Consider the following 11585-nt stretch of genomic DNA (forward strand, 5'->3'; position numbering starts at 1 on the left):
AATAGATATTTAACATACATTAAACTTATAAGTTAAGGTATTCAAACTTAAAATGTATAATCTTCTTTAATATTTGTGGACAATCAATTCGAATCTAGAATGAATTAATAAAATTGTATTCTTGTTTTGAATGTCGTATTGCAAAGGAATATTCATTGGCTAGAAAACATCTTTTGGGTCATCTCATTTTGGAATTGGGACATGCCAATAATAATGTTTCGGTTGTCACTGGTTGTCGCCTCTTGGTACTCATGAAAATGTTTGGATGATGTTGGAGTTGCCGAAGCTGCTTAGTTTTTATTCGTCATTTTATATAGTGCATTCGGTAGCCGATAGGAAGAAGGTTATTTCAGGAAATATGAAAGGCGTGAAAGACGCGCCGTGATCAAGATACCAGCATCGTTGATAGCAACCTTGGGTACAGATCACAAAACAATGATGGTGCCGGTGATATTTTAGGTTAAATTTGTGTAATTGTGTATAAATCAGTGTGATTAGTGTTCTGAAAATGGACAATAGGATCGCGATCTGTGATCCAGATGAGGATGAAGTAAATAATGAATTATTTGGTGATATTGAGCCGGTTACTTGGGTGAACGATGATACCAATTATGACCTGGACGAGATTAACATGGCCTTCCACAGGGTGGATTCCCATCAGATTATATATGAAGAAAAAAAAAAGAAATGTAAATTAATTGGTAAATATGTCATGGGAGATTTACTTGGGGAAGGCAGTTATGGGAAAGTGAAAGAAATGCTAGACTCAGATACCCTGTGCAGAAGAGCTGTCAAGATCTTAAAGAAGAAGAAACTTCGTAGGATACCGAATGGGGAAATTAATGTTCAACGGTATGAAATTACGAAATTGAATTTATTTTTAAGTTATATATATATATATATATATATATATATATATATATATTCTGTTAATTTTTACATGTGACACAATGAATCACTATTGACTGACCACAGTAGAAGCTGCATACTTTAATCTCACTATACTTATCTAACTATACCATTTACAGTTTTTCATTGCAGTTGATTTCTTTCCAAAAGATTTAAGCTCAATGTTTCTGATATATTCTATTGACCAAATTAAGATTTATTGTTGTTTTTAATTCCATTGATATTATTATCTGCTGATAATGTTGTGCTTAACTTGTATTTATGCTTCATTTCAAATTTCTAATAAGGAGCTGATGCTTTAAAATAAATGTTTATAAAAAATGTTTTAACAGGGAAATACAGCTATTAAGAACATTAAAACACAAAAATGTTATTGATCTTGTGGATGTCCTATACAATGATGAAAAAGAAAAAATGTACCTAGTTATGGAATTTTGTGTTGGAGGACTACAGGTACGTAGATTATCAAAATTCTTTTTATTAACACTATTAATATCTAGAACTGCAGTATTTTTTAATTTTAATGGTTTAATATTTCAACATTTTAAAAACGAATTCTTAAAGTAAATGAGTAGCAAGAATATTACAAATTTATGACCTTTAGACATCCTTTTATTATACATATGTACAATATATATATGTCATATTATGAATGTAAGATATAAATATTACTTTTTATAATTCAATTATCTTGCATGGGATTAACAAAACATAGATGTCTATTTATTAGAGTTTTTACAGGATATGCTGGAAAGTATGCCGCACAAAAAATTTCCTCTTTGGCAAGGACATGGTTATTTCTGTCAGTTGATAGATGGTTTGGAGTATCTTCATAGCAAGGGAATCGTTCATAAAGATATAAAACCAGGAAATTTATTATTAACACTTGATGGTACCTTGAAAATAAGTGACCTTGGTGTTGCAGAGGTAGGGTTTCTAGGGTTACTTTTACTCATACTACGAAATTAGAGTATTTACTGAAGTGTGGTAATCTGCATTTTCCAAAAATAGGCATTAGATATGTTCGCCAAAGATGACACGTGTACGACAGGACAAGGTTCTCCAGCATTTCAACCACCAGAGATTGCTAATGGATGTGAAACCTTTGCAGGTTTTAAGGTTGATATCTGGAGCAGTGGCGTGACGTTGTGAGTTCAATTTTAAAAAAATGATATCATTTTGTGACCTTGATTCATCTACAAAATCTTTTATGAATCTCAAAAATATATCACTTATTCCATGGTGCGAGTCATAATTTGTTATAACAACATTTATGTTTATCACATATGACCTTAACTTCAATTTAAATCTTAAATAAGTATGCTAATTGCTATGTGCACAATCACTGCTGTTTACATACATTTAGTGGAATATGACTCAAGCATGAATAATAAGTATCATATTTAATGAAAAACTATAAATGATCAAAGAGTGTATGTTACAATGTGTTGCATCATATAAACTGTTTTTTTTAGATACAACATAACGACGGGAGAATATCCATTCGAAGGAGATAATATTTATAAATTATATGAAAATATTGGGAAAGGTGAATATACAATACCTGCAGAAGTAGAAGATCCATTGAAATCGCTTCTACAAGGAATGCTGCAAAAAGACATAGATAAGAGATTTACACTACAACAGATCAGACAGCACCCATGGACTATATGTAGACCTCCGAAAACATTAGAAGAAGTGCCCATACCTCCTCTCAGAGGAGACGAATGGCACACCATGACTGTACTGCCGTACCTGATGGAACATCATTATGGAGTAGATAATGATCCTACGTATTATACTGAACATCAACTCAACGGTATGTATATTGTTTAATTAACAGTCGTTACTTTAATGCTATAGAGGTTGGTCAACAATATTAATTAAGTTATAAAAAAAATTTTTGTGGCAAATTGAAGATGTAGTTATTGAAAATATTCATATGTTAATTTGAAAAACTTTAATCAATATCCCCATTTTCTAAAAGCATTGCAAGTCACCTATTTTTGTGTATTAAACCCGTGTGGGATTACGTCATCACCCAAATTCATCTTGCACGATACTTAACGATCATAAAATAATAGTTTGCTGCTTATTATTTTATACCAAAGAAAAAACACTTTTTATTTTATGTCATTCTTTTAATTGGCTAGATTCATGTGAATCGCTAGTGAGTCCAGATTGGTGGTCTCGCTATGACCGGTAAGTCATAGGTTGTCATAGTTTTAAGCTCGCAGAGTGTGCATTCTACATTGGCACTAACAAAGTAAGAAACTTTGAAGAGTTAGAATTGAAGTCACTGTTTTAAGTGAAATATAGGTTTTGCTTTTCAGATCTAAAACGGGATACTGAAAGTTCATTGTCTAATATTATTATTGAAAACATGCATCATTCTGTAAAAAAGATATTCTCATATTCTTAGTTTGGATTCTGGACTGTCACTTGTCGGTACTACTTTTCCGCATATTAGACCTCATGATATCCCCTATTCTTGTTGGTATTAATACTTCATCAGAATTTCTATTAACATATTAATTACTTTCTTTGTGATGCTATTAATCGCACAATCTGTCGAATTTTCATCCATTTTGTATCTACAAGTTTCACATTTCTTGAATGGGTTTATGATTACAGAACTCATGAATAAATTAATTTGTGATTTATATTATTATCTGAAATTTACATGGATAATGATGTAAAATTGTTTAACTTTTCAAGGGTTGTGTATTTATCCTATATTTATGTATTCAGCAAACAATACTCCTGAATACATGTTCTACATTTGCTATACAGAAATGTATTGTCGTAGCTACTACTTTAATACATCTTTTAATATTTTTAGAAGAAAGAAAACTCCAAGAAATGGATCGGACAAGTGGGGAACAGAAGAATGCTTGCAACAGCCATTATAACAAACACATTACAAATCATGGTAAACGGAGGTGGCGCAAGCCCACTTCATGTATTAGTGTTAAGAAATTCCCGTCATGTAAACCATCATGATTCAAATCCTTACCACATCTGCTTGTTCTTACATAATTTTACTGACTGTGTCAGTCAATATGTTTTCTCTATGAGGGAGATAACTGAAAGCTTGATATGCTGGAAAAGTGCTGAATACTACAAAACATACTACAGTCATAGAACGACTCGATTATAAATCTTTTGAGCTATTTCGTTCAAAAGCATTTTATATAAACGTTTGTGATATTAATGTTAAATAGTTGTAGTAAATAATGTATTACATTCTACAAATTGATGGTCTAACGAAAGCTCTATCTATGATTGATATGATACTTCATTTCATAAGACACAATTAATTATTAATTGTGATTATACCAATTAGCATGATACTTTCAAATACCTATAAACTTAAAGGAGAATGAGACAAGATCGCATTATTTAAATTTTATTTCATTCTGTAATTGTCCCTCTCTAAGCAATGTTTTCATTCTTTTAAATTTTGCATAAAGTACTTCGATAGCCACAAGTAGGCCAATACAATTTCAAAATCCTCAAACGTCTTCAATATTCTATTGAGCATTCATGTAAACACACAACTTATCTATTATGCTCAAATATCAGCTCAGAATGCTGTTACGATCTCAAAAACTTTGTTGTTTGGTATCCAGCACTCTTTCCTTTTTTCCTCGTTTATCTTTATAGTTTCGTACCTTCATCTCTACACCCATTTAACTTCAAAATCCTCTTTTCTTTAATTACGTATCTAACATTAATTAACGTTTTCATTAAGTTTCATTGTTTTCTGCAAATAGCTCATTAATTGCAGAGGATGTCTAATTTACTGTACTAATTATTTACAGACGTTATAAAGCTCACATATTTTTTCTCAAAGTTATTGTAAATGACCTAAGAAAAGGAAAAGAGGATGAGATATAACATCGGTTACGAATAATTCTTTATCTCGCCGTGTTTTTACGAAGCACAAATATCACAGAGCCTTAAAAACATATTCTTTCATCAATATTATATCTGAGATTAATACATTAAGCACTCTGAGCTTCGTTTCTATATAAGGTTTTTGTTTTGGTGTTCACAAGTAGCTGAAATGTCAGTACACCAGTTGAATAGTAGACGTGAACTGTTCTCCAGGGAAACGCCACACACAGTATAGTTTTTTGTGAAACTGAATCGATTATGGTGCTTAATAATTCTTACTGCCAAACACTGTTTGCACACCGATAATTGTTAGACACCTTAAAAGGAACTCGGAGTAGTTCAAGGTAAAAATAAATAAATGTTCAGATAAAAATTCAAGATTCCTTTCTACGGACTTTAAATAGCATACTTGGCACTCTAGCACTCTTTCAAGTCAAAATATTTTTAGTAAAATTGTGATGTTTTATGAATGTCAAGAAGAAGAATATTGAAGGGACATTACTCAATTTGTACAATATAATTGTATGCAACTTAAGATATGACTTTTATATTAAATTATAGGTGACCAAACATTTTGCCATGTTGTTTGCTGTTCTATTTTGTGGTAACACTGTGCGTCTATTAATTTATGAATATATTTAATTGTATAAAGATCGGTAGTCGATAATTGATCAAAGATGAATGAGGTTTTCATAGAAATTTTATGTTTAACACTTTACCTCATTTAGCAATGCGATTCGTTAGTAACTATTTAGTATATTAATATCAAAAGTACTTCTAAAAATAAAGTAACTGTAATAAATTGAAAGATATCTGGTAATTGGAATCATCAATCTTATTTACAGAAATGGAATAATTTAAAATGTTATTAATTATCTTACACAATCAATCTCTAGAGGAAAACAATATTGTAAACATTTCTAATCATTTATTTCATGATGAATGTTTAATGTTGCTAACGCTACCAGAATCCTTTCAATTCATATTATTAGTTACAGTGCCAGTGACCAATACACTTTTATATGACCCATTTTTAGTAATATGAAATTGCAAATAGAAAGACTTTCATTAGTCATCATGATTGTACAATGCAAATATTATTTTTTTTTAATCTTCAAATTCACTTGACGCATTCATTCAAATTCAAAAATGAGATTCTACTGCATAGTTCATAGAGTTCTATCATGGACTGCAATTTATTAGTATGTACGTCAGTATTACAGCAGGATGCAACTATAAGCAAATTATATAACGCTGTATAAAATCCTCAATACATCATAATTATTGACGGTGGAAATATTGAAACTGTAGCTTCATAACAATGTAAAATTACAGTTACGCCTCTAAAAATATGAAAAACTGAATTGGAAGTCTTAAATATAATCTAACCAGTTGAAGAGTTGACATTAAAAAAACATCAAACTATCAACGTTGGTTAGTAAAGTAATACTAAATATCAAAAACATGAAAAACTAGTTTTAGGGGAAATCCCGTGAATTTTATCTGATAACCTAATTATTTGTTTGATCTACTCAGAGTATTTTTTATGTCAACTCTTTGATTTAATCGAAAAGCATTTGTGAGCTTACTAGCAAGTTTATATGAGATGTGCCATATTGCCGTTCAATCCTGTTACTTAATCAAGTTTATATTTTAACGTAGCATATATAACAGAAATGATCATTGTATGATACCATCATACAATTGTATACCCATAATTGTCAGGGAAAAAGCAAGTTGCTGTGCTACTGATTCGAGTGGATAATTGTTCCTTTTGACTTATTGATATATGGTATCGCCTCTACGTGAAGAAAGTAGCACTGTGAAATTTGTCGTTGCGCAAGTACTGATAGACTTGTTTCATCGTGTGAATATGATGGAGTAAAGAAAATTGTATAAATGTGTATATTCAGCTGTAAATTATAAGAGTTAAGAACCGACAAATTCAAATAAAATTAATATTTTTAATCATCGTTTAATACATCAAATGAATACCGAGAAAACTCCACATCACTTTCACGTCCCTCACGAGCTATGCAAATTTTCCTACTACTTTACATAAAAGGATTTACTGCTCCAATAAGTCAATACACAAAATTATATGTTTGAGAATTTATTTTTTTTTACACAGATAATATTTTTTAAATACATTCAAAAACATGTGCAGCATTAGAACGTTCACAACGATATACGAACTACTTTACATGGACCAACGTTTTTTTCGCAAGTTATCTTAGAATATTTATTATTATATGCGTCTTAAATTATTTTAATAACGTATTCTGAAAACTGAAGTTTATTTTCGTTATGTTTGTTTTTACTGTAGCTCAGTCAAATCAAATAATTATTAATGATTCTGGCCTATGTCATTGCAAGCTCTGAGAACCCTTTACGTAGTTATTACTATATTATATACTCATTGAAGACAATATAATCGATACTCTTACACTATCACGAAGAAGATTTATTTTAAATATTTTCATTATGAAATTAAATAAGATTATTTAGTCTTCTTTGTAGCGAAATTGACTAGCTTCACTGGATGAGCAGTGAATAGATTTCGCTGTTAGGAATGTGAGAGTAATTTATGCTTGAAGAGCAACAATAAAATACATTTGAAGAATACTTGAATTTCTTATAGAAACAAAAAATTTAACCCCTAACTACACAGATCCGACTATAAGAATATACACAACGTGAGATCCGTGAGATCTCAATCTGTAGAGCTGGATTATAAGTCTATTACAACAAATAAAATAGTTCAAAAGTAGAGTTTTACATCGCTCTTCTAGTTTAAATAAATTTAATGGCTAGGTATTAAATCATAATTATCTAGTAGGTTTTTTAATTCATTGAAAGTTTATGTAGAAACAAATTTGACAAGAGGGCTAAACATAAAATTAGTGCGGTTTGTGAGACCGCGTATATGTAGTTAAAGGTTAAGAATACATAATATTTTTTCTTAATTTTTGAAGATTTGGTAATATATTTTTCTTTTTATAAAGCCAATAAAATGCTAGCATCGAAATAATAGTATTTATATAATAACCGTCATGGTAATTTTTCTCAGCAGTTCCTACTGAAGCTTTGAATATATTAAATAAATTTTCATGAATGCTATCTCATCCCTGAATTGAATCTTAATAATTTAAATAAATATCGACGTTTTGTACCTCGGTTATATGCATGGTTTAATCAATATTTTCTAATTCTAAGTCTTGAAGGTATTACACCTAGTTGCCTATTTTTTCTGTTTCTCCAATGAGAAATATTGACTATAAGTTAATGACTACATAAATAAATAGATTTCTTAATGAAATACCTTTCACTCTAATCCACCTTCCTCTTCCAACGCGGAGAGGAACTTCGGTATTCTGTAACGTGGCTCGATCTGACGTGCCGTGTCAATTAGAGACAGTAGTTGCTTAATTCCGATGAAAATGCTAAAACACAAATACAATTTACAAGTATGATATTTCTATCTAATCTGGAATAGACTTAATGCGACAAATGATATTAGAGTATGAATCGCATACCGTTTGCCCTTAGTCTTTGAGTGGATGTAAGAAATTTCTTCCTTGGAGAAGAGATCAACTTCTTCCAGGACAGATAGAAGATGATCAGGACTTGACAAGTTGGGTACGTGGAGTTTTTTTGGAAAAGCTGACAGCATTCCCATATCCTCCAAAACTTGTCTGTAAGAAGAGAAGCATTTTATTGCATAAACTTTTTTGTTATTTAATAGCGATCAGTACAAATAAACGAAACGTTTGATTACCTGGAGCCAGTGGTACCAAGGATTAAGAGTTTGCGACGAGGTGGTGGTTTTTTTTGCAACAGGACTAATAAAGTTTGCAATGTCAAATTAGAGTATCGTGGACCAATGGGACCATAATCTAACAGTCGTTCAATATTATCAACTACAATGCAGCTCAGCTGGGAGCGATATGCATCATCGAATACCTGAAAGTCTCAAATATAAGTACTCGTTGTTTGTCATTTTTTAAAGCGGGTAAAACATTATAGATTGAAGCAACATCTTACTTTGCGTATTGATAGACTTTTTGATGATTCTGTAAACCCAACCATATCTTCAGGTGTACAAATCTTAACGAATGGGAAGCCCGAATTTTTGGCAATCTGTGCGGCAAGAGCAGTTTTTCCACTATGCGGCGGACCTTCCAATAATACTGATACAAGGTTTGAACCTTCTCCATCTCGAGTTTCCTGGATATAGACATCACCAGCTGACAGGATCTCCGCTACGGGTTTGCCCCAATTAATAATACCGCGTTCAAGAATATAATCCAGTGCTTCAGCACTTGCTCCAAAAGCCTGTAAGAATATATAGAACAAAATTTAACGCTCATCATTATATCTTAATATAGGAAGATGATAGAAAATAAAATCAAACTTACGGGTTTGACATCATTGTCTAATGCATGGATGAAGTCGTTTTTGCAAACAAGAAGTTTCTCCATAGCACTAGGATCTACTTCCACTTTATTTGAGACTTTAATCAATCTATTTATGGCAGTACTTTGTGCAGCCCTTACAAGACCTTCTAATTCAGCACCGCTAAAGTTCTTCGTTGAGACTGCTAATTCTTTTAAATCAACATCTGGAGCAATCTTTTTGTAATCCCTCATTCTGGATGTATGAATGTTGAGAATTTGGTATCTTCCATCTTCATCTGGTAGACTAATTTCTAATTGTACCTATTCATAATGGTATCAGTAAATAATGATAGTGATGTATAAGTAAAATGATAAGTCGGATGCGATAGTTCTCTTGTGGTGCTTACTTCCAATCTGCCAGGACGTAGTAAGGCTTCATCAATCATGTCTCTTCTATTAGTCATTCCAATAATTAGAATATTATTCAATTGTTCAACACCATCGATCTTTGACAGTAATTGATTAACAACGGTATCATGAACTCCCGTGTTTCCACCCACGCTACCTCTTGCTTTACAAATAGCATCGATCTCATCAAAAATGATAATATGTAATCCGCTGTTAGGTCCAAGCTAAAAGGTTTACAATTTTAATGTATGAGTATAAAATGGAATAGGATGTATTCAACAAGTATTAAAACCAAACTCTTTTCTCTTCTTCCTCCGCATCTGCGAAGAGTCTTCTAATATTAGCTTCACTTTCACCCACATACTTGTCTAAGATTTGAGGGCCATTTACAATTTTAGGTTCCCTCGCATTTAACATGGTGCCAATTTGCCTGGCCAGTAGAGTCTTTCCAGTTCCTGGTGGCCCATATAACAAAATACCCTTGACGTGCTTGCAGCCCAGCTGCACAGCTATTTCTGGTGGAAGAACTCGAGAGGCAAAAGCTCTCCTGAAGATCGAACTAAACTCTTTGTCCAGACCACCAATACCCATCTTTTCAAAGTTCCAATCTGGATTGATAATTGATTGACGCATAATTTTGCCCTTAGCCGCTCCAATAAGGTTCAAACTTGAATTTTCAGCTTTTTCAAATTGTATTACGGTATCGCCCAAACAGCGCCCCATACGCGTTTTCCTTGGAGTAGTATCTTGTCCTGATTTGAGAGCTGAAATATCAACAGCTTCTAAACTTTTGACAACTAAGCCAAGCATCTTTTTATCTTGAAACTGAAATGCTAACTGCTGTCCTATAGTAAATGCCTGTCCTGAGAATTGTAGTAAAAATTCTTTGGCCATTTGTTCTGTATCATATGGCTCTAACGTGGTCCTGAAATATATTTTCCTTTTTGTAGCAATTTAGTGAAATTGGATTTGTAAATATTTAAATAAGTGCTCACACTCTCTTTTGTAAAAAATCAGCCTCCAACACAATGGTACACAGAAACTCTGAGCTAGATGTAGGGTCAAAATGATATGGTCGTACTTCAATATCTTGATTGAGGGATAGCATAGCCCATTTTCTTTGAGGCAAGCTAAATCCAACTGATCCTCTGGCTATATCCGGGTGAGCTTTCACCGTAAATACAAAGTGTTGATTTGGACCAGTGGTCACCTCAATATGTCTGAAGGAAACATAATGAAATATATTCTATGTTAAAAAAAGATATAATACATGTAATTCATTTGAAATTTAAATAATGATTATATCACTATAACAGTCCGTAAATTTGAATGATTTATTTTAAAAGATGTAATAAATAAAAAAATAAATATGTAACAGTACAAGTCAATATAAAAAAGTATATAAATAACAAAGCACCTGTTTTAAAAAAATTATTAGTTATATGTGAATATATTGCCATACAAATTTTGAAAGTACAATACTAAGTACTCACTTAACATCATCTGGAAAGTCATCACGATTGATGACAGCGCAGTTGGAGAGACTGAGCTCGTCCGTAGGACATTTTGATGCTCGCATCCTCTATAGAAATGTAAAGTGCAAATGAATTCACAATTTAAAAATTATTCGTATTATAGATAATGTTGAATTAGATATGTGACAGGCTTGCAGAAAGAATTATCGATTCACTGACAATATTCCGTAGGGATACGCCTTAACTTTATTTATAAGTATCATAAACTTTATAATATAAATGCATGAATGCAGAATTACCTTTTGAAGATTCTTAGCTTTTATTTCATTAACAAACTTACCATTCCTGACATTTTTTGACAGAATTGGCTTCTGCTTCTTCTTCACTGCGGTCTCGACCTAGCTTTACTTGAAAAGTTGCCAGTCCGTAGTCACAGCATATATGAGTGGCACTGGCGACAGTATGCACACTATTGGTCGGTGATAGTTTGCACCTT

The 11585-nt window shown here is 32.0% G+C and overlaps 2 protein-coding genes across 5 annotated transcripts; one reads left to right on the plus strand and one right to left on the minus strand.

Annotated features, from left to right (window-relative positions):
* The first annotated feature begins 232 nt into the window (after nucleotides 1-232).
* Nucleotides 233-6778, plus strand: LOC107270678 (serine/threonine-protein kinase STK11). Of its 3 annotated transcripts, XM_015745901.2 has the most exons (8): nucleotides 233-852; nucleotides 1242-1362; nucleotides 1651-1836; nucleotides 1921-2057; nucleotides 2385-2728; nucleotides 3063-3111; nucleotides 3752-3841; nucleotides 4734-6778. In XM_015745901.2, the coding sequence occupies exons 1-7, from the start codon at nucleotides 509-511 to the stop codon at nucleotides 3819-3821; spliced, it is 1251 nt and encodes a 416-aa protein (XP_015601387.1). In that variant the 5' UTR covers nucleotides 233-508; the 3' UTR covers nucleotides 3822-3841; nucleotides 4734-6778. The 3 variants fall into 3 exon arrangements, with proteins under 3 accessions (XP_015601387.1, XP_015601385.1, XP_015601384.1); XM_015745899.2 differs by lacking the exon at nucleotides 3063-3111 and having other exon boundaries at nucleotides 237-852; XM_015745898.2 differs by lacking the exon at nucleotides 3063-3111 and having other exon boundaries at nucleotides 240-852; nucleotides 3752-6778.
* Nucleotides 6779-6906: 128 nt separating this feature from the next.
* On the minus strand, nucleotides 6907-11582 carry LOC107270675 (vesicle-fusing ATPase 1). Of its 2 annotated transcripts, none has more exons than XM_015745887.2 (10): nucleotides 11430-11582; nucleotides 11108-11196; nucleotides 10610-10834; nucleotides 9912-10539; nucleotides 9614-9838; nucleotides 9228-9527; nucleotides 8854-9144; nucleotides 8588-8772; nucleotides 8346-8504; nucleotides 6907-8252 (listed from the first exon to the last, which is right to left on the minus strand). In XM_015745887.2, the coding sequence occupies exons 1-10, from the start codon at nucleotides 11439-11441 to the stop codon at nucleotides 8135-8137; spliced, it is 2232 nt and encodes a 743-aa protein (XP_015601373.1). In that variant the 5' UTR covers nucleotides 11442-11582; the 3' UTR covers nucleotides 6907-8134. The 2 variants fall into 2 exon arrangements, with proteins under 2 accessions (XP_015601373.1, XP_024943751.1); XM_025087983.1 differs by having other exon boundaries at nucleotides 11389-11447.
* Between the last annotated feature and the right edge of the window lie 3 nt (nucleotides 11583-11585).

This window comes from Cephus cinctus, unplaced genomic scaffold (assembly GCF_000341935.2).
Source record: "Cephus cinctus unplaced genomic scaffold, Ccin1 Ccin1_scaffold0806, whole genome shotgun sequence".
NCBI lineage: Eukaryota > Metazoa > Arthropoda > Insecta > Hymenoptera > Cephidae > Cephus > Cephus cinctus.

Coding starts and splice junctions, on each gene's coding strand:
- LOC107270678 (XM_015745898.2), top strand. CDS start 509: ATGGACAATAGGATCGCGATCTGTGATCCAGATGAGGATGAAGTAAAT. Junction 1,363..1,650: donor TTTGTGTTGGAGGACTACAG/GTACGTAGATTA, acceptor GAGTTTTTACAG/GATATGCTGGAAAGTATGCC. Junction 1,837..1,920: donor GTGACCTTGGTGTTGCAGAG/GTAGGGTTTCTA, acceptor TTCCAAAAATAG/GCATTAGATATGTTCGCCAA.
- LOC107270675 (XM_015745887.2), bottom strand. Junction 10,835..11,107: donor GACTTTCCAGATGATGTTAA/GTGAGTACTTAG, acceptor TGTTTCCTTCAG/ACATATTGAGGTGACCACTG. Junction 9,528..9,613: donor TACGTCCTGGCAGATTGGAA/GTAAGCACCACA, acceptor CATTATGAATAG/GTACAATTAGAAATTAGTCT.